We start from the raw sequence: 23,769 nt of genomic DNA on the forward strand, positions 1-23,769 counted from the left end.
TGGCGTACTGGAAGAGAGGCCTATGCTTAGCAGTGGGCGATAAAGGGCTGATATGATGATGATGATGAAATGTTAACAAATTTTGTTAAATCGGCCCTAGGCCAACATCGAAAAAGTTACGCTACACACCTTCCTTAAAGCCGTGCGGTAGTCTGTTACGGAATGATGGGAACATGAATCTGGGTATGCACGCACGAGAAACTTAATCGCCAGGCGATTTTTTTGTCGCTTTCGATTTCGACAAATAAATCGCCTGGCGACTAAGTTGCTTGTGATGCGCGCACGAGAGCGACTTTTGTGTCCGCAACTATTTTGTCTCTAGCCCGCTCCAGACTACACGGCGCGAAGCCGCGAACGCGAGTGTGGAGTCGATTTCGCTAATCAAATCGACACCACACTCGCGTTCGCAACTTCGCGCCGCGTAGTCTGGAGCGAGCTTTAAGTTAAAAAAAACTATGTCCTTTAGATGTCTTTGTTGCGGTTCTGCCTGAGGGTTCCGTACATAACTGTCTAATTTTAAAAATCCTAGAGAAATGTATAACAGCGACATCTTAGAACCATCGCTGGTATATCATATACCTAAACTTAACCTTTACCAAATCGGCCAAGCCAAATGAGGGCTAACGCGTATGAATTCGCCGCTAGGGGCGCTAGTGTAGATGGTGGTCTTTTTCATAGTTCAAAATGTCTAATGTCACTTGTCACTTCAATGACTGACAGCTGTTATTTAGTCTTTTGGACCACCATCAACAGAGGCGCCAACTGGTGAGCAAAAAAACGATAGCCCTCATTGGAGAAAAATGGGAATGAGGGCTATCGTTTTCTTGCTCACCAGTTGGCGCCTCTGTTGATGGTGGTCCAAAAGACTAAAGAACAGCTGTCAGTCATTGAAGTGACATTTCGAACTATGGAAAAGACCACCATCTACACTAGCGCCCCTAGCGGCGAATTCATACGCGTTAGCCCTCATTGTATGCGCGACACAAATAATCACCTCACCCTAATGAGGGCTAACGCGTATGAATTCGCCGCTAGGGGCGCTAGTGTAGATGGTGGTCTTTTCCATAGTTCGAAATGTCACTTAAATGACTGACAGCTGTTCTTTTGTCTTTTGGACCACCATCAACAGAGGCGCCAACTGGTGAGCAAAAAAACGATAGCCCTCATTCCATTTACCGTCACTGTTCCACTGAAAGTACAGTCTGGCAAAGCAGAGTAGAAATTAAAAAGTGGCAGCACTGTACTGTCGTCCCTTTCAAATCAATCTAAGTAAAACGGGACGACACCACAGTGTTGCCACTTTTTAATTTCCGCTCTTTTTTGCCAGACTGTAAAATTGGCTAAAACGGCACAAGTCGGCTACAGCCGAGTGATGCATATAATATGTGGCAGGCATTACGAACTTGTTAAAATTCTACCAACACGATTAGGCATATAAATTGTTAAATACACTCAAATTACTTTTTAAAGCCCAAAATTTGCGTTCCTTCTACTTTAGTGGCCTGTACAGCTATAATTCTCCATCAGCCCAAGCTGAAAGTTCACCTATTAGCTGCACTAAATATATGTTACTTTGGGGGCCTGCAGCTAGCTAACATGTTAACTGTCCCAATCTAAATTGTTTACCTTTTGGCTTTGTAATAGGCTTCATGTTACCCATATATGGGGCACGGACAGTGAACACATATTAAGTCAAGTTAATAAGAAAATCACTGGGATATAAGCTTGAAAGATGGAAATAAGAGACCAATTTTAAGATTTACTTTATTGAACATTCATTTTAATCCCCATTTGTTATAAAATGTTTGAATTACACAAAAGTAAACTGGAATGAAGTGCCAAAGAATCCTTATCTCTTATTAATTTATTTCCTCTTATCTAGTTAGTTGAATTAAGTAAAAAAACATCAGGAATCTACTTGTCTCGAACCTTGATAAGATCATTTAGATCTAAAGCTACACATATTTCCTTAGAATCAGTGCGTGGATTCCTGTCCAATATTTCGGTAATAGGGTAGTAATTGTCACGGTTGTCCACATTCCATCCTGAATACTGAAAAACAAGACACATATTTACAACCATACCCAAATAATTAAATGCACATTAAGTGCCACTTGCACCATCCTACTAATCCGGGGTTAACCGGTTAAACAATTAACCAAGTGTCAAATTGTGCTGGTAACCATGGTAACTTCATGTTTAACCGGTTAATCCCTGGTTTGTGCAATCACCAATGTGCAACTGGCCCTTAGAGCTGAAAATCATAATTGATGGCAATGATGTATTTTATATAAAATACTTACTACACAAGTACACTTGTGCAAAATCTTCCCACTAGACTCCATAGGGATAAATTTCTGTAGAAGTGCTTTTCCATCAATTTTCCACAAATTCAACTCATCCAATTTTGATGTTACTGTATCTCCGTCCCACTTGACATCAGATTTCAATAGTACAAAGTTTCCAGACTGAAAAAGCAAAAAAGTTAAAAATATTGATATAATAAAATATGATCGTTTAACATGAAATTCATAGCGATAGAATAGAAAAAGTGCAAAAAAAGTTTGTAAAAGCAATTGATTACCGCACTGGTAATAAATACATAGATTACACTACCGCTATAAAAAGACATAATATTTCTCCCTTGAGCTTGCGTCGCGAACGCACTGATGTTATTATTCTGTATAAGGTCATTAACAACATTATCGACGCCCCTGAGTTATTAAAATCTATTTCCTTTAGAGTACCCCGTCGTTGTGAGCGAGTATGTAGAAAGAAGAACCTCTTTTATATTCCCCGTAGTCGAACTTCATACGCGTGAAACGGTTTCATTAGAAGAGCTTGCAGGATGTATGATAATAAATTTCAAAATTTAGATATTTTCAATAACAAGTTTTGTACCTTCAAACGCCTGACCTTGAAGTGTATTAATAGGCTTTAACAGGCTTTAATTAGAAAATTAACTTTAATTGCACTTTTGTTTTGTTTACAATTTATCCATTTTAGTTTTATCCATTTTTGTTTTATTTTTCCATTCTTGTTTTATTTTTGTTAAAATGAAAGAGTATTGTTGTAACATTGTTTTGACAACTTGGAATTTATATTTCTAGTTTAATTTAGTATTTATATATGTCACATGGTTTTCATACTATTTTTTAGGAAACTGTAGGTCTATAAGTCCATTACCCTACATTGTAACAAGTTATTAATATAAGAGACTGTTTGTTTCTAAATAAATTAAATAAATAAATAAACAATGGATGTAAAAAAAAATCTTACATGGAAGTGCTTTGGTACATCCTTAGATTGGCTGGAATCGGACTTATTTCCATCAGATCCATTCTTCTCGTCATCAGAGCCCTCCTCCTCATCCAGTTCTCCCTCGTCCTCCTCTCCTTCTCCTTCTTCGTCCTCTTCACCCTCACCTTCACTTTCTTCTGAGGAATCGTCCTTGCGTTTCTTTTTTGAATTGTTCAGTGATGGTCCTTTAGATGACCGCTTGCGACCAGGACGCCCGCCTGGTTGTTCATTCTGTTAAAAAACAACCAAATTTAAAATATTGTTGTCTTTACAACAATGAACACAAATGGTGATATGTATAAACAATTACTAATAGAAATTTTATACTATTAATTAGGAATTCAGAGCCAAAGAATCTTGAGTTAGACCAAGCTAAGTTGGCAGCACTTTTGATAGCCCACTGTGCAAGTATTATTTTAAACTAGCGACCCACCCCGACTTCGCACGGGTAGTTCAACTAATTTACACAAAACCTTTACAAATTATACATATAAACCTTCCTCTTGAATCACTCTATCTATTTAAAAAACGCATCAAAATCCGTTGCGTAGTTTTAAAGATATACATAGGGACAGACGGACAGACAGCGGAAAACGACTTTGTTTCATACTATGTAGTGATGTCAAACTTCTATGAAATTATTGCCTTTAAATAACACTTGCAAATTCTAGGCTATCAAAATCGCTGCCAACTTAGCTTGGTCTAACTCTAACTGCTGGGTTTCATCATGAGCAGTTGGCGGGAATTGGAGATAATGGTCTAAAAAGTATAATATCGCTTAAAGCATAATAGTTTAAATGCCTGCAATCACCAATACAGCAAGAATAAAACCTAACCTAAGCAGTTACTGTTTGTAGCATCATATACAAAAATCAAATATCCGTTGTCATTAAAGGCGCATGAAATAAGATGCGCGAAATTTCATAATCAATAATCACAATATCATAACCAATATATTTAAATAATAAACACAATATTTCATGTTACATTTCAACATTTTCAACTTACTGGGTCCGGCGTCCAATCTTCTCCTGAGTCTTGAAATTCTTCTGGCTCGCCTTCGCCTGCGGGCTCTGAGCCCTCAGAATCTTCGTCTTTCTTGAGAGATTTACGTTTACGCATATTTAAAGTGGTTCAAATGTGATATATGATTAAAATGCCCTATAAAGGTAAACCCACGCCGTTTTTAATAAAGTCGAGGCAGACAAGCAAAGCAACGCTTCAGCAAATCGACAAGGCTTGCCCGTTGCCCGCTTGCTTGTTAAGTTGCCATAGACAAAAGTTATGGTTTAATGTTTTTTGAGTGTTTTTTCTCAATTATTATTTATCAAGGCACGAACAAGTGCAGTTGTAACTTCTATATAATTATTTTTAAGTACTTAAAATTACAAAAACTAATTATGTGTGCGTAAATAATATAATATTATATTTCACTATTTTTGATAGACACAAATGACACAATAGGCTGACAGGCTCTTTGATAGAGAAAGATAGTCTTATTGCGATTCCTATAAGAGGAAAGAGAAAATAGTGCCATGCTTTGTCTTTATCACCGACCGGGCATTTTTCATGGTCCGGTTATGGCATCATGTGGCATAGAGTAACTTATACTAGAGCGGTACTGTCATAGTAAATTTTGTAACCCCAGTAAATTCACTGCCATCTATCGACACACTTTAAAACTAAAAATAAAGATTTATAAAAATACGATAGAATGTATTTAAATATAGATAAATGATTTTTTTTATTTGCATTAATTATTTTTATGATTTTGACCCATGTTCTTTCACTGATATGCGCTAAAATTGTTAAATAACAAACGAAACCGTCAACGCCATCTATACGACTGTAGGCCAAAACTAGTAGCGCCCTCTGAACGAGAATCAAATTTTCTTGATTTTCGAGGCACGTTTTTTCCTTAGACTGTATCCATCTATTACGGAGTTATATCTATCTTTGCATGTGGGCATCATAGCAAGGAGGCTATGGCGAAACACCTTCGAACATTGGATCGGTCATGAGGAGTGGGGGAAAATGACCGAACGGGATAGTCTTATGTATCTTTCAGTAGGAGTAGCAGAGAAAGCGCTGTTATTGTTTGTCCTTGTCATAGTTTCACTTTTCCACCGCTGCCACAACCGAGGTTGTGGCAAACAAATAAGTACGTGACATGTCATGTTTGTTCGTTGCTTGTTTAATTATCGTTGTTTTGTATGAAATTGTGCTTTCTCTTATGAAATATAGTGATGGTTAGCGTTTTGAATGCTTGAACTTTGATAAAATACTGGTGAATTGTTCTGTAATCGGCTGTAATAACCGCTCTGAGCAAAAATATGAGAACATAACCTTTCACACGTAAGTACGGTATTTTACACCTTCCTCTTAACGCAATATGTGAGAATAACATCGTAAAATTACGTTACACTCAAAGCAATGTGGAATCAAACGATTTCAATAAAAATATCACAATTATTTACGCAAATTAACAAAACATTATTTGTAAAATTATCCGCCCAAATTACGTAGGTAGGTAGGAGTCTGAGGTCAGCCATTTTTAAACTTCTTCTTAATTTAGCTGCATAACAATCATGTTAGGGATACCAGATGAAAATATCATAATTTTATGGGTAATTTTGACCTCGAAGTTTTTTCGTACTTCTAATTCCAAAAAATAAATAAACAAATGTTGTGAAGATTAAATGTGGTGTACATTAATTGGTGTGATTGCGATTTGTGATTTCTTTAAATTAAAACCCATAATACATTTTAGTTTACGTTTTATTTACTAAACATGTTTAGTTTTGTACCACCTGCGCGCATTATAGGAGGTATTTCATTGTTTATACGCCTAAAAAGAACGGCCCATTGACATTTTATTTAACAATTTTTTAATACCGTCAAACAAGCTAACTTTGCCTCCAGGGTAATCGCCCCAACGTGATATCAAATATTGGGGTAATTTTTACCAACATGGTATCCCCACGTTTATGACGTCATCTATGTCTATCCCTTACGAGCGCACGCGTATAGCTGGTCTATGTAATGCTAGGTCTATGCCTTCGAAATACCGAAATTTATAAGAGTGAAAGAGAAAAGACATTGGACATGCAAAACGGATAAATTGCATAGTATACATTTTATATGAATATTCTTTCTCTAAAGGGCGCTCCAGACTACACGACGCGAAGCCGCGAACGCGAGTGTGGAGTCGATTTCGCTGATTAGCGAACTAGACTCCATACTCGCTTTCGCGGCTTCGTGCCGCGATTCGTGCATGAGTGTGGAGGACCCTTTACCCGCGGTCGCTCGGTGGCGCGTCTATAACAACTTGTATAGCTATGTCTATGATTCTTCAGCACAAATTTCAGTGTTGCAAGGTTTCACGCGTTTCCTAGAAATAGGGTATTACACTGGATTTAAAATAAATTATTTCACACTATGCATAAAATAAAGCACTAGATAATTATAAGAAAAACATACAAGAGAGGAAATATATGAAAATAAATAAATGTTCTCTCTCTCTCTCTCTCAAAACTAATGGCTACTGTCCACCATGGCCCAGCGTAGGCCAGTCTAAGGGACGCTATGCGGTGGAATGAGATAGCAATATCACTTGCTCCCTCTAACGCATAAATGCGTCCCTTGGATTGGTCTACACTGGGCCATGGTGTACAGGAGCCATAAGTGAGAAAGAACCTTGTAAACGTATTTTTATAGGGAAAATATCTTGCTTTATCTGGCAAACTTCATGATAGATCGAATCGAATCGAGCTAGCGTAGCGTCGTAGTCGCGTCCTTGTCATATCAGCTGATTGCGTCATTGCCTGTAAAGACAAAAAAACAAAAAACAAGTCGCAATATCGAATTTGGCTTTGTTGTGATTATTTTGGAAATTATAGTGCTAATATTCCAAAATGAAATTCCAATACAAGGAAGAGCATTCTTTCGAGAAGAGGAAGACCGAGGGTGAGAAAATACGCAGAAAATATCCGGATCGCGTGCCTGTCATCGTGGAGAAAGCCCCGAAGGCACGTTTGGGAGACCTCGACAAGAAGAAGTATTTGGTGCCCTCTGATTTGACCGTCGGCCAGTTCTACTTCCTGATCAGGAAACGCATTCACCTTCGGCCGGAGGACGCGCTGTTTTTCTTTGTCAACAATGTTATCCCTCCCACCTCCGCGACTATGGGCTCACTTTACCAAGAACACCACGATGAAGACTTCTTCCTGTACATAGCATTCTCTGATGAAAACGTTTATGGCAAATATGCTTAAATTTCATAATATCTATTCTTAAATGTATACCTAATTATTAAAATATTATGTGTAGAATTATTTGACCATATGGTGAAACCTAGTTTTAAGGCTTAGTTAATATTCTTGTATTATGTGTTAAAGGTGATATTGATTTATTTGCTAATTCCAGACACAGGTTTGCAAATTACACTGGTATATTTATAGAATTACACAAAATATGGGTAAAATATAATGATGCATTGTTTCAATCTCTATGTTTGGTTTAGTTATTTGTAATTATTTCTCTATAATAATAAAAACCCAAAAAAACTAATATTGTTTCTCACTTTAAAATAAAAAATACCCTTAAATGTTAATATATTTTTCCTTTTTTATTGTGGGACGTACCACATTATTACAATCTATAAATTGTATATACAGATGTCAATCACAATGAAAAAATCAACGATGATCACAACTCTTCCCACGTTGCCACGTTGACCAGAGTTGTGATCATCGTTGATTTTTTCATTGTGATTGACATCTGTATATACAATTTATAAAAATACCCTTTTTATACGATGATATTTAATGTTAAAAAATCTTTTTAACATAGAAATAAGATGATTTAAAAATAAAAATACAGATTTGTTCATATATAACTCCTCCGTCTGTATGAAAGGTTATTAAAAATGCATGATTCATGAGTCCATATTGATGAATCAACTGACAACTTGTTTATCAAAATCGGCCTAGTCATTTTAATGCTACAGTGGGACACTAGACACCTATATAAATTGCTGGAATCACACTTAATCACTACATAGTATAAAACAAAGTTGGTTCCTGCTGTCTGTCTGTTCCTATTGTATGCTTAGATTTTAAAAACTACGCATCCGACTTGATGCGTTTCTTTTAAATAGATAGTGATTCAAGATGAAGGTTTATATGTATAATACATCAGCATTGCAACCGTGCGCAGCCTGGGGCAGGTCGCTAGTTTAGAATTAAATTATACCTTTGGATATCCAATTTACCTCTCAGCATATGGTGAGACATAACAAAATCACTCAGTAGGTAGGTATATAAAGAATTCCATGGCTATGCAAAATTTAAACCTAGTTGAACGTTAATTTATTCTACATACATAAATGTATAATAAATTTAAATTAGTAATAATAGTAATTGATTTAATACCTACCTAGAAGAAAATTCCATCTTTTTCACCACACCAGCTCGGAAAGGCCCTCAATATTCATTGAAAGCAGCGCTTAGCATTGTATAAGAGTGCCAAGTAGGTACATAATTTAATGCAAATTTGAGTTCATGTTTTTTACTTTAGCTGATATTTATTTATAATGATAAATAGTTAAACAGGTTGTGTTATGGTCATGTTTCAATTCATTCATACATTTCGTCGAGCGCAATGGTATTATTGGTTTGATTCAGGGATGTTGCGGATGCCGATTTTTTTACATCCGCGGATGCGGATTTTTAATTATGTCGAGATTAGGCACATGAAAAACGTCAAATACTACTTTAGTAATTTTTATTTATAAAAAACGAAATTTTTAGTTTTTGAACAAGAATATATATAGGTGCCCCACAATCGCATTTCTATACTAAAGTCCAAATAAAACAAACTTTTCACTTCTTGTCGCTGTCCGTCATAGGCTAAAGTGCTCGATCGACGAATCACAAAAACGAAACGAGATTTCTATTGACTAATGACGAAATTACCTAGCACTTACGCCGCCGCTAAGACGTTCCTGTACCTACCTGTTCCACACCACATCCGCATTAAGCTCCGCATCGATTTTATGCGGATGCGGATGTTGAAAATAATGCGGAAGTTTCGCGGTTGCGGATGCGAATATTGGCAACATGCCTGGTTTGATTTGCCGCTTAAAAGGACGGCCGCTTCTCCATACAAACGTAGTCCCCATTTTCCTCTCTGGAAATCGACATTATCTATACTAATACTGATATTACAAATGCGAAATTGTGTTTGTCTGTCTGTCTGTTCACGCTTAAACCGCTGAACCGATTTAGTTGAAATTTGGTATAGAGATAGTTTTAGTCCCGGGGAAGGACATAGGGTAGTTTTTATCCCAGAAATCATCCTTTATGGGGGTGAAAAGGGGGGTGGAAGTTTGTATGGGAAATCGATAAAAAGCAGATTGGATAAAAAAGCTACCTAAATTACTAACTCCACGCAGACGTAGTCGCGTGCAAAAGCTAGTGTTTTTTTTTACATAATTTGATGTATATTAACCATAGTTATGCCCCCACGTTTGACTTTTTTCGATTTTGTTGGTTATTGTAAAAATTAGGAGCAAAAAACAGATTTCACACAAATTTTTAAATGCTCCTAACTCTTATAATTTATTTAATTAAAAATTCGATAAAAATCAAACGTGAACGTAGCTGTGGTTGATATGACAACAAATTGTGTTAAAATAATATATTCAATAATGTTAATATCCAGAGAGGAAAATATAAACGTAGATTAGATTTTTATTTAATTTAAATTGAAATAATCACAATTATTTAGCAGTGGCGCTAGTGAGCACGTCGATGGACTCTTAAGCATTGCGAGGATTAAAGAACTTTGCTACTGAGTAAAACACAAAAAAGGCACCACACCTACACGAGGAAAATACTAACAAAAGTTAATTCCACCAACTATACAACTCAAAATTTGCATTACTTTGCCTCTTGTGGATACAATGCAACTTTCCCATCAGTTTTTAAAGAAAAATGGTGTGGTGAAAAATAGTGTTTCATTCAGTAGCAAAGCTCGTGCCTTGAAACTTTCGCAACGGTCTCGATTCCGCTTTTAGAACCACAAGCGTAGCGAGACAATCAATTTTTGATTTTTTTGAGCACGAGGCACGGGCACGAAGAGTAAACAACAACTTTGCCCCGTTATAAACAAATGACTCTTGAAGCCATTTTGATCATTTACAGTACTACAAAATAATACAAAAACCGGACAAGTGCGAGTCGGACTCGGCCACCGAGGGTCGCGTACTTTTTAGTATTTGTTGTTATAGCGGCAACAGAAATACAACATCTGAAAATTTCAACTGTCTATTACGGTTCACGAGATACAGCCTGGTGACAGACAGCGGAGTCTTAGCAAAGAGGATATAATAGGATAGAGCGGTACTGTCATAGTAAATTTTGTGCCACAGTAAATTTACTGCCATCGGCACACGATTAAAACTAAAAATTTAAATATCAAAAAATTAATTTAAATATGGATAAATCATTTTTTTATTTGCCTTAATTATTTTTATATATGATTTTGACCCATGTTCTTAAAATTCACTGATATGCGTTAAAATTGTTAAATAACAAACGAAACCGTCAACGCCATCTATACGCGAGTAGGGTAAAGGTAGTGGCGCCATCTGATCTAGAATCAAATTATCTTGATTTTCGAGGTACGTTTTTTCCTTAGACTGTATCCATCTATAGTATAGTAATATAATAGGGTCCCGTTTTTACCCTTTGGGTAAGTAACCCTAAAAATGAAGTTAATTTGATAGATGATTGAATTGTATCGTTTGCAAGGCACACGATTAACTATGTTATCGTTAGGCATTAGGCATGCCAAGGACGAGGACGCGTAGGCAAGCCGCTAACTGCGCCGCGATAACAATTCATTTTCACTTGTGCTAGTTGTGCTGTGCCCTGTTTATCAAAAGCTTGTAGCTTGTAATACAAGCGGAAGTCCCTTTCTAACAGAAGCTGTCAAAAAGTGAGTTCCGCTTGTATTACAAGCTACAAGCTTTTGATAAACAGGGCACAGGTCGATGCTTGCTGCTACATACAATTACAACCTACATTCTTATACATAATAGCGTTTAGAGGTGTTTTACACACACACACACATATATATATATATATATATTATATATATATAATACAAAGAATAATGAAAATACCACAAACTTTTAGTTTTTTATTGGTAAATTATAAGGAAATTATTACAAATGGAATTGCTTTGTTTAACTTACTTTATAATAATGACTTATTTATCATAAATGTTTTTTTAATTGGATACATTAATCAATTATAAATTTTACGAATTTAAATGTCACATACTGATGGTAATTATTAACCACGAAACCACTAAGGAACTCAAGCTCCTCATTTTTACACGACAAACGTTTCCTGCAAGCGTAACCCCTACTTAATAAAATGATAGGTACATGTTACGAGTTTTACAGAAAAAACATGACATACAATAAAGGAACGTTTGTAACCTTTTAATATTATTAATTATATGTAAAAAAAAACTATTTAGAACCCCATCATGAACCATTACATTAAGTATCATTTAGTTTGAACCAAATTAAAGAAATTTCGCAAAGCTCTGTTTATATTACTCCACTTAAGAACTATAAGAAGTATAATAGGTACCATACCATATTATATTAGTAAAATCGTATGTCAATTGTCAACGTAATCGGCCAATAACTTTCACTTCGCGGCTTGTCGATATGACGTGGCGGTAGCGCATAACAAGTATGTATTTCCCTTTATGCGCAGTGAAAGGGTTATAGGCAGATTAATTTACTTTTGCTGCTGGTTGTACTTGAAGCAAAACGCATTGAACGATATATGACGCCTCGTTCAATAGATAGTTTATGTGCCATTTTCAACCAAAAGGGTACTTATTGTAGGTTGTCGATAAGTCGCTATTTCAATATTATAGGTTTGGTTGAAAATGTCACATATATTTAATACTTTACTTACTAAACAATAAGTCGGCCCCATTTATTTACGCATTCACTCACTATTGTTCATCCTAGCCATTATCAGAATAATCACAGTAATAGCAAAACAATCATTTCTATTATGTATGTCCACAACAACAAAGTACGTGGAACTAATACCTGACTTATTATTATTAAGAAAATAGTTATGAATATGTGGGAAGAAATGTGAATATGAATATGTCATTCTTAGTATCTATAGTGAGCCCTCCGTGACGGTCTTCCGCGGGGCCTCATGCCGCGCCCTCTGGGTCCGCTTTCGCTATCTGAAAAAAAAAAGGAACTTTATATTTTTTTTATGTGTTTTTTTTTGGGAGTTTTCGCCTCTAAAAAATGTTTGATGATGTAATTTTAGTTATTTGTTTTACAAGGGGGCAAAGTTGTTGTTTAACCTCTCGTGCTAATATTGATCCCACCAAAAACATTTTCATGTAAAATGTTGCCAAGACACCATAAGGCTCGCACTGTCAAGAAATTGACAGATTTCTTGTAGATACTTAACTTCACAAACTCTACACCTTAGTCAAAATATGTGGCTTGAGCGTTGCGAGCTTCAAGGCACGAGGGTAAAACAAAAATTTTCCACCAAGCGAAATATAAATTTTTTCACCACACCAACACAAGGAAAATACTAACTGAAAAATATCAAACAAAATCAAAGAAAATCGATTCAAAATGAATTTATTTATTTATTTATTTTAAACTTTATTGCACAAGAACAAGTACAAAAGGCGGACTTAATGCCTTGAGGCATTCTCTACCAGTCAACCACTGGGCCAAACAGAAATTAGTTAAGGTGGGTGCAGTGCGATGCGAAAAAAATGTTCTAAATATAAATCCTAATACTAACGCCAATATACAAACTAGTAATATTTAACCTACCTTTATAAACTACCTAAATAAACAATATAAATACATATACAAACTTATTATATAACATACATAAATAGGGAAGGGAGAGGAGGGGGGGGGGGGGGTCCCACTAGACAGTATCTAGCAGGTGCTTGTAGAGCATTCGTTTGAAAGTCAGCTTGGTTGGGGCTTGTCTAATCGTTAGAGGAAGCGAATTCCAAAGACGGATTGCTTGAACAGCGAAAGAAGACGTGAGAAAACCGGTATGGTGAGGGAGGACAGAGAGTTTAAGAGAACGGGCAGCGCGCAGCTCGCAGCCTGGCCGGGGGGCGGGGGGTAATAAAGCTGAAGTTACATTTGAGATATTCTGGAGTGGAGGGCTCGAATAAGATAGAGAAGAGTGAGGAGAGTATTTTAAAGGATCGGCGCTGACGTATGGGAAGCCACTTGAGCTGGCGACGGTAGCTGAATGTTATATTTATCATTCAAAATCATCATTTAAAAGTCAATTGTAACAGCAAGAAAACAACTCAAAATTTTTCATTTGATTAGTTTGCCTCACATGTGAATAAAATGCAACTTTCTTCAGTTCAATCAGTTTTTGAACAATCAAGAGAGCCTTTACCACCTGGTGTGGTAAAAAAACTTGATGTTTTTCAAAAATAAACTAGTCAATAAATAGAATGTCCTATTTGGTTATTTATATTTGGTTGAAGTTCAATTTCGCTTGCTAAAGAGAAAAACATGTCGAGCGAGACCACGTGGGAAATCTTGTCCCTTTCTAAGTAGCATTTAGGAAAAAATAAGCTTTGAGTTTAAGACAGGCGTGGCTCACTCCGCGATTTCGTTGCGTCGCTACAAGTACATGCAGCCCACATCAATTTTGGTAGTTGCCGCGCGCCGCTACGGAACGGAGTGAACGGACGCTTGCTAACGCTTGCGCCACCTAGCGGTCGTATCTGTCGCAGAGTTGGGCAAAAATTATCTATTTACGAATAACCGGGAAGATAAAAGATAAATCATCTTTTATTTGAAATAACTAAAAAATCCGTCATTTGTTATTTTGAATTTATCTAGATCAGTTTCATTTTTAGATAAATTAGTTCTAGATAGATTTTAAATAATTTATTTTTCTCAAACATACTCCGAAATGTATGCGTTAATGCGTTAAAAAAAAACCTATCACATTGCGACTGCGACATTAAACAATCATCATCAATTCATCATTATCATTATCATGTTTGTATTATTATTTCATACCATGTTTGAGAAAATCACAATACATACCTCGGCGTGAAAAGGGGTTGCCGGCCTCATAACTATCCGGCCGGCCGGCCGGCCGTCTATTCTATTCGGCCTCTGTAGTAATGTACTAACTATAAATTATAAGCTTACTTCAATAACATAGGTCAGTTATCTTCATCTAGATAATTTATCTTTAAAAAGTTGTCAACGCACTATTTGTGATTGAATTTATCTTCGAATAAATTTATTTGAAATAATTATCTAGATCGCTGACGTAGGCGAGAAAACCGCTAGGCTCAAATGGGACTGGGCCGGTCACGTCTACCGCATGCATCCGGAGAGGTGGGCTAGCTTAGCAACCAAGTGGATGCCGGTAGAGGGGCGTTTTGACTTTGTTGACCACCAAATACTTTTGTCAAAGCTATACAAATACGGAGTACGGGGCAATGTCTATGAACTTATTAAATCATATTTAAGTGGACGTAAACAATGCACCCAAATCGATGGGATATGTCCAAAGACCAAAAAGGAAGTCAAGTATGTATCTAACTTTAAAGAAATAAGCTACGGCGTACCACAAGGCAGTGTTTTAGGTCCACTCCTATTTCTTGCATACATTAATGACCTGCCTAAAGCCGTTAACCGCCCAATGGTATTGTTTGCCGATGATAGCACAATTATATTTACGGAGACAGACATGCAGGTCCATCAGGACAATATCAATCAAGCCCTACATAGTATTATTGATTGGCTTAATAAGAATAACCTACATGTAAATCTTGAAAAAACTAATTTTATGAACTTTAATTTGCGGACCAAAAATACACCTAATCTACTACTTACCAAGACCAAATAATTAATGAAACTGACTCTACAAATTTTTTAGGTTTAAGCTTAGATAGTAGTCTGACATGGAAAAATCAAATTGACATTATATGTACAAAACTTAATCAACTTAGTTATGCATTGTATAATTTAAGGAAAGTAGTTAATCAATCAGCTGTACTGACAGTCTATCATGCACATGTAACGGCTACTTTAAGGTATGGGATAATGTTTTGGGGAAATGCCACTGATCGTGAAGCGGTTTTTATGAGTCAAAAGAAATGTCTACGATCAGTATGCGGTATTACAACCATGGATTCATGTAAACCTCATTTTATAGAATTAAAAATACTGACAGTCCCTTGTTTATATGTGTATGAAATAGCAACCTATGTCAAATGTAATATGAATAAATTTACAAAATACAATAGCCTGCGTCAACAGGAAAAAATTAATTATAAGTCATCCAGAACCGCCTTTGTGTCTAAAAGCATAATTGGTATGACGCCCCGAATATTTAATAACTTACCATTAAGGTGGTTCGATTTTCATACAAAATTCAATCTGCTTTAATTAAGGCACTACACACTATTACTACACAAATATTTGCTCATTTATCTACTTTCGAATATTCGTTTGCGCTAAATTAATAGAAAAACTTTGTTTCATACAGAAATCATACATAAATCAACGTAATTTTTTCATCAATTTTACGTATGTGTGTGTCACAAATGTCGTGTACCAATACGTTGTGTGCGGCGTTGCCACTCTATGACGTTGGCGACGTTGCCTGGCCGACCTGGCAGGATTTGCAGTGCCGTCATGTTTAGTGCATTTTTTGTTGACAGTGTTGACACTGACACATAGGGTCATGTTTATTGTGACTAATGTTTGTATAAATTGAAAATGATAGCAACGTCTAAATCAAGTTACAAAAATCATCGGTGTTCTGGTCCGCGAAAATCCAGGAAAATTCAGACTCAATTGAAGCGGAATTCATGATGGTGAAGTTTCGTAAGGTACAGTTTCACTCCTTCATTGTACATTGTAATTTTCTCGTGCCGATCTTTTTAGAAAATAATTCTCACTTCTTCCGTAATGGTAGGATAATAAGCAGTGAACAATACCTATATAATGTAATTATTACTGTTTTGGTTGCCGAATAGTCAATGTGTCACTAACTCTAGGTTTTTTTAGGTATTGTGCAAAATGAAGGGGCATTCTTGGAAATAAAATGTTTTCCTTCATTAGCCAGAAAAAATCAGGACATCCTCACTGCAATAAAGTAAAATAAAACATTTCCTCGGGATGAAAATTATGGAATTTTGTCTATGAATAAAAAACACAATTATTACTAGGTAAGTAAATGATAACTTTATTAGAATCCATGTTGTTGCATCATCTTTCTTCCTATAGGCCGGTCCGCATAGTTCAAAATGTATGAGAAATCTACATTAATTCTCACATTAGAGATTTTTTGAGATGTGATTACCTATGTTACAAATAATATATTTTGAAAAAAATCTCCACAAAATATGTCAATTTGTTTTTATAAATCCAAATTATTACTAAAAGAGAGAAATAAACCAAAACATCAATCCCCACACTAGAGATTTTCTAATATGCTGTTCTCAGGCATATACTCATTAAGTATTTATATTTTCTTCCAGCTTGGCACAGAAACCTGCCCCCAATAACTTTCTTTATTAAAAAATTTTTTTACATAAAAATAACAACTAATGTGTACATAAAAATTACATGTTAATTAAGCTCTTTATATTTACTATATTCTACAAAAAAATCTCTAACGTAAATGAATCCGTTTAATTACTATTAAACATTTTTGTTTCGATTTTTTTTTTGTTGCTTATAGAAAATGGACATTAGACTTTTGTTTCACCTTCATAAATCTCTTACTCATGTTAGTGTAATAACAAAAAAATTCTCATGTATATGTAATATTGTATGGAATACAACCATAATTATTACGACGTCCAAGCTATTTAAATTACCCACGCAGGCACTAACTGACGGGTACTGATTCACTGTAGAGAACGTTTGATCGACTTCCATATCTCCGTCTCACTTCAATGTTCGCGGTAGACGATCGGTCCGCTTGAACTGCCGAGAGTTCGCGATGCGGTCGACCGTTAATTCTCCCATGACTAACTTACCCAGTTTCATCGGTACGCGTAAAGATTGTTTACGCATGTTTAATTTTGATTGCGCGCTTACTTAACACACCTCAGGCAAAGCTCCGATAAAACGCGCAATGCATACATTGCGGCATATATCTCACGTATGTCAGCTATGAGGCTATGTCGCTATGACATAGCAATGACAGACAGTGGCAGTTAGTGCCAAATTAGAATACAGACTTTTTTACCAACCATAAAGTTTAGTGCAAAGAGAATTTTAAACTCCTTAGTGAAAACCTCACGGTTTGTGCGAAATTGAGCGTTAAGCTATACTATGCTAATAAAAATGATGGTGTGATTTACGGAAATTAATAATAGATATAATTTATTTTATTGTATAATACATTCCCGTTTCATTTACACCCAATATTATATCTTTTTCCGTAATCAAATGCGTTTATAATTACTGTAACCGTCTGTGTAGTGTACCATAATATACGCGATAGTTTGTCCTCCGGGCCCAAAATCGATGATCCCCTTTGATTATTTATTTTAAATGAACGTCAAAATCCAGACAGGAAATTTGATTTTGACATTTACGGCTACTGCCGTAGCAGTCGACAGCATTGTCGCGCTTCAATATTGCTGCAGTCGACTGCATTGCTGCAGAAAACGTGAAAAAGGTCATTCAATTCAATGGGTAGTAGAGTTATGAGATGAAATGACGCAATAATGAAACTTTAGTTAATTAACAATATTATATTAAATCATTATTACATACTATTTTACTCGCAAAAAGGTTTACTACCAACATACTTCTTGGTGCCCAAATGAAATAAATAGTACATTTCGATGCTAGTGCGGAAAGTATGTCATTACTTCACGAGTACCGAGATAGGTATCTTGGCAAGACTCGGGACGAGTGAAGAATGACATTTCCGCACGTGTATCGAACGACGTTTTTTAACACAGTTGCGAAAAAATAATAAAAACAACAAGTGAGGAATAAAAACAACAAGTAAGGAATAAAAACTTGGAAACTTAAAACGCCGCTTAGTAAGAAAAAACGCCTCTTTTTTGACATGCGTTTCGGCAGCTATTCCTTTAAAGTGATATTTTCCAGAATGAACAATAAATGGGCTACATTGTCCATTTTTTTATTTAGTGCAAATCGCCACACTGTAATTGTAACAGGGAAAATTGTCACAAAAAATTACATAACATTTAAATTTTTTGTAAACAACTCATTTTTTTTGTATGGAAAGGTCTAATAATTTTTTCAAAAATGAATTCCTCGTTCCTAAATTATACGAAAATGATATATAAGTTGCCCTAGTTGCTAAGAACAGGAAGAAATATAGCATAGATTGGACTTGGGGAGCCGACCCTTTCACCCCCCTTTTGGGGGGCGTTACGATCTCGTGGCTACCGGGCTGAATCAGTTTTATTTGCCCTAAGGAACAATCAATCGTGCCAAGCGGCATCGCCTGAGACAAAAGTGCATACTCAATGCGCTTACTTACCACTATAATTTAATAATCAAATTAATGGGCCCTGGAGGGAAATTCTCTGAAAACCTTAAGTTACATTCTTTTATTTTTAAAAAGAACCTAAATTGCATTCAAAGGTTTTTAATTTTTTTTTTTTTCAATTTTGCTTGTCTAAAAATATTCTTGAGTACTAAATATTCGATTTTATGGAAATTTTGTACGACAGACGAGTGTAAGACCTAATGTTTCTTGAATAAATGTTATCATTAACATTAACTGTATCGACGTGGTATCGACTAGTAGAATAAAATAGGGAGTGTTTATTGTTTGGAATTTTTAGTCGGTTCGATTCCCAGGCGAGACAAGCGAATTTCAAAAAACCTTTGAATGCAGTTTTGTTTCTTTTTAAAAATAAAATGAGCTAACTTAAGGTTTTAAGGCACTTTCCCTTCAGGGCCCATAAAAAAATTCCACACTGTGTATTCAGAGCACGTCTTATTCTCAACTGTTAGACCTTAGACTAATATAACTTGATCCCAAGTTTCCTTACAATTATACGTAATCGAGGGCCAGGTTCATACTGGTTTCATGTCGCGATGCGCTCGCTGACAAATACCAAGCGGTAAGAATTGCTGACATTTGCGTCTTTTCACTCACACAGCTCCCGCTACTAAAAGCATCGGATGACAGGATCGTTGAAAAGGGACAAACATATCGTTTGACGTTACGTTACTCTTCTCGTGAATTGTCAAAATTTAAAATTCGAAATTAGCTTTATAATTTGTCCGTGCGGCTATTCGAAGTATAACTAAGTGGACGGTCCTTACTAACCAGTAAGATTCAGATCAAGCATAATAGATAGTTGTAAGACTTCAAGGGTCTATTTATATCTGACACAGCATCCAGTATTCTAAACGTTTTGTGAATAGATATAAAAATTTGACAGCTATCGTTTTTCATATAAAGACAGACACTTAATGCATTGAACTATTGAACCTTAACGCAATGCCATAAGCCATAAGGTATACTTTCCTAATATACCTTGAGGCTAATTCGAACTTTGTTATTAAAGATATCATTTTTTTTAATTTGCGTGTGCGTTTCGCTCGTACTAGTTAAAATATGTTTTGGAGCGAGCGAGACGGTCGGGCGAATGATAACAAAATGATATATTATTGACATCTTAAATAAAGTTCGAATTGGCCTCTGTGAATGCCTGGAAATACCGCATACTTTTTAATTTTTTTATGCTGGAAATTGATTTAATTATCGAGAGAAAAATGAATACGTTATTCTTCCATAACTTGTGCAGTTACTGGCAAAAAACTAGAAATGTCCATTAATTGTGCAGAACATTATTTGCTGTTTGTTTCCAAAATCTTGCTGCTATTCTACAAATATAGTAGTGACTCGGGAGATTTTTAAACATGATCGATACAACTACTTCATAACCACCATAGTAAACTTTTCTCTCGGTGTGGGAGTTCCTCGGTCATGAAAAACTTACAAAATAATAATTTGTTTCAATAAATCTATAATTTACATTATTGTCGAGAGATATTCTGACCGTGTAGTCGTATAAGCTTCATAACCCATTCTACAAAAAATATCTTATTTTTTTTTTTTTTTTTTTTTTTTTTTTTTTTTTTTTTTTATTTATTGCAAAGGGAAACAAACAGCATATAATCACACACATAGTTTAACAAATTGAGTTGACACAACAGCCAGAACAGTTTCCACTTATAGGTAACACAATTATTGCTCTGAGAGAAACAACATGCAGTACATGCACATTCGTAAATTAACAAGGCAATTACAAACTAAAACTGAAACTAAGATTATACAATTTAATGACAAAATTTATGAACAAGTAAACTAATGATAATATTTAAAAAAAAAAGAGAAAGAAGAAGAAATTTTAAACTGATTTACTACATTAACACGCATCAGCTCCAAGAGCTGCTAGTGTAACAAAATAAATGGAAAACAATAATAAATAAAAATTAGTGCTCGTTGTTTAGTTTTTTTTTTATTTTATTTGTTTTTTTTTTTTTTTTATTATTGTTATCATTTGTTTGCTTATTTGATTTTGATGCTTTTATTGCAGATACAAATTTACGGGGATTTAAGTGAAACATGTCTATATGTAAATATTTCTTATTATAAGTACTACATGCTCTTACTAAATACTTGTTGTTTGAATATCTTTTTCGACTAAATGGAATAGAAAACAAATAAGCGGACCTGGTACGAAAGGTTGGACATCTAAACGACAATTTGACTTATTGACAATTTGACGACTTATGTGGGAATTATTGTTTAAGTAGTATAAAAGATTTAAAAAAAAGTTTTATTTCTCAAAAACGGGAACTGATATCAAGTTGTTACTTTACAGACGGGTATTCAATATGATATAGAATTCACCCATGTAGAAAAATTTGAGTGTGCATTTAATGTAACTTAAACTTTATATTGACTCCACTACTATAACATTAGAGATTTTGTGCTATCATGATATTATTTTTCTTTCAGGTACAGGGACAACTACGGATAACAAATATGAAAAAATGTTATTTCATTTGTTGTGTGAATCCATCTACATCAACAAGACATCCACTGCTGGACATAGGCCTCCCCAGGGATCTCCACAACGACTGGTCTTGCAAGACCGGCCAAAATATCGAGAAATAAATAATATAAATAAACATGATAAATATCCCGTTTTCTATAATAGTTATAATTAGAAGGCCATGCAATGTTGTTCTACTGTTACTCACTGTACCTACTTGAATCCAAAAAAAAAATATATAAAAAAAGTTTTAATTTTATTTTACAATTACTACTTTATTATTAGTAAATTACGATACAAGTGCGAAAAGTAGGAAATTGGCAACGAGTGGCGATAAATTGAAACACGACCGAAGGAAGTGTTTTAATCGACACGAACTGCGAATTACCTTTTCGCACGTGTATTGTACAACGTTTTACAGTACATAATTATGGCCCTTTACATTTTCGACATATGCACGTATTGTACTAATTACCGCACTAGGGCGGTAACGTATATGTAGCACCATATGTACTAAAAAGTATTTTACAGTACATATGGTGCAACTTTCTCGCCCTAGTGCGTAAAGAGCACTTTTCATGCATATGTCGAAAGTTTAAAGGGCCATATGTACTGTAAAACGTTGTACGATACACGTGCGAATAGGTAATTCGCAACTCGTGTCGATTTAAAACACTCTCTGCGGTCGTGTTTTAATCTGTCGCCACTCGTTTCGAATTTTTTCTTTTCCGCACTTGTATCGTAAATAACTATTTCAAACTGCAAGGGTACGATGATAGATCTCAATTCAATATAATTTTGCAACATTTGGCATTATTAGGTTATAAATTGTATGGAGATGAAATCTATCATCGTACCCTTCCAGTTTGAAAAATACTATAGAGGCTGGGCAGTAAGGGATTGCTTTACTTGTAGAACTATATTTAGCGCTTTAAAAAAAAACTGATACCTGACACTTACAAACAAGGACTTCCTTGGGCTAGTGCTACTAAGAATCGTCAGTATTCTCCATCCTTTCTGAGTTGGAAGAACCCAAAAAGGTGAGATTTGTGAAAGTCAGGTTTTCAATATATGTGGCGTTTTCAACCAAACGGGTACCTACTTATTGTTGTCATATTTCCATAAAGCTTCAAAATGAAATCAACCTAATCGACAACCGACAATGTGGTACCTTTTAGTTCAAAACGTCACATATTTTTATAAAACGTTATAAACGAATTTATTAATAATACTGAATATCCGGGAGAAAAAGAAAACATAAGTAAAAACTCAAAAATGCTCGTTTTCCCAGAGATAAGACCTAGCTAGATCGAACCCCTTACAGCAAATTTCATCGAAATCGTTAGAGCCGTTTAAGATATCACTGAAATATATTTCGATTATATCGGAATCGGACAAGAATTCGAAGAATAAAAGGTATAAGAAACATAAGATAACACAAAAAGGACAAAAAAAAGTACCCCTGACGTACCAGTCTCGAACCCGAATCCTCTTGCACGTATTTCCACGAACATACCGCAACGCCATTGCAGCATACTTACACTGCATGAAATTGTCTACTACAAGCATCGCGGAAACACTGTTTGCGTGTGTGAGTAATAGTAGGAAATAGCATGACAGAAACACTCTGTCGACTTTAAAAGTGTTTTTTGCACTAATGAAGTATTCAATGTTTATTATAATAGTTCAATATTTATGTAAAGAGTGCGCTAAACATAGTTTTAAGTATACAGATACCAACACTATTCCACAAAAAAATAAAACCTGAAAATTTGCGAAAGTGACGCCATCTAGCGGGGTTTAAGCTTTGGGTAACCTAGTCGAACCACCTTAAGCATCCTAAAACTAGAAAACATTAAAGAATTTAAAACTGCATTGTATACCTTTTTAGCCCCTAAGGCATATTATACTATTCAAGAATATCCCAATGATATACATCTGTAATAGAGTAGGTATAAGTAATTTGAGCATGCAATACACATGACATTTTAAATATTTGCATTTCTTTGTGACAAAACATGTATAGTATAGTAGTTTTGATATCGCAAGTTAAAAATATCTGTAACCGTTTGAAAGATGTATATAATATAATATAATATGATGCGTGGTCATTATAAGCAATGTATTAGGGATAGCTTTAAGCCATAGTAATTAAGTTAGATTTAAGTTATATTGCATTGCCCTACAGGGTTTCATAGCTGAACCAATAAAATGTACCAACTTGTATACCTATGACAGCAATAAACACTGATTGCTGATTACTGAACGTGTTACGTGTGGTCGTGTGGTAAGGTGGGGTGCAGGGTTTTTTTTTTATACTACGTCGGT

At 35.3% G+C, this 23,769-nt stretch overlaps 3 protein-coding genes across 3 annotated transcripts in view; 1 reads left to right on the forward strand and 2 right to left on the reverse strand.

Moving 5' to 3' along the window:
* Nucleotides 1-1,747: 1,747 nt before the first annotated feature.
* Nucleotides 1,748-4,566, reverse strand: LOC134745508 (30 kDa salivary gland allergen Aed a 3-like). The gene is made up of 4 exons (XM_063679553.1): nucleotides 4,309-4,566; nucleotides 3,280-3,531; nucleotides 2,304-2,468; nucleotides 1,748-2,052 (listed from the first exon to the last, which is right to left on the reverse strand). Exons 1-4 carry the CDS (start codon nucleotides 4,420-4,422, stop codon nucleotides 1,915-1,917), a joined length of 669 nt encoding a protein of 222 aa, XP_063535623.1. The 5' UTR covers nucleotides 4,423-4,566; the 3' UTR covers nucleotides 1,748-1,914.
* A 2,481-nt stretch (nucleotides 4,567-7,047) lies between these two features.
* LOC134745509 (gamma-aminobutyric acid receptor-associated protein) lies at nucleotides 7,048-7,869 on the forward strand. Its single transcript, XM_063679554.1, has one exon. The coding sequence runs from the start codon at nucleotides 7,215-7,217 to the stop codon at nucleotides 7,572-7,574; it is 360 nt and encodes a 119-aa protein (XP_063535624.1). The 5' UTR covers nucleotides 7,048-7,214; the 3' UTR covers nucleotides 7,575-7,869.
* Nucleotides 7,870-11,492: 3,623 nt separating this feature from the next.
* LOC134745204 (nucleoprotein TPR-like) overlaps nucleotides 11,493-23,769 on the reverse strand; it is a 58,023-nt gene continuing 45,746 nt past the window's right edge. The window contains exon 14 of the mRNA XM_063679201.1: nucleotides 11,493-12,588. Coding sequence (XP_063535271.1) covers nucleotides 12,512-12,588 — 77 coding nt within the window. The 3' untranslated portion in view covers nucleotides 11,493-12,511. The remainder of the gene's footprint in view (nucleotides 12,589-23,769) is intronic.

This window comes from Cydia strobilella, chromosome 11, assembly GCF_947568885.1.
Source record: "Cydia strobilella chromosome 11, ilCydStro3.1, whole genome shotgun sequence".
In the NCBI taxonomy this organism is placed as follows: Eukaryota; Metazoa; Arthropoda; class Insecta; order Lepidoptera; family Tortricidae; genus Cydia; species Cydia strobilella.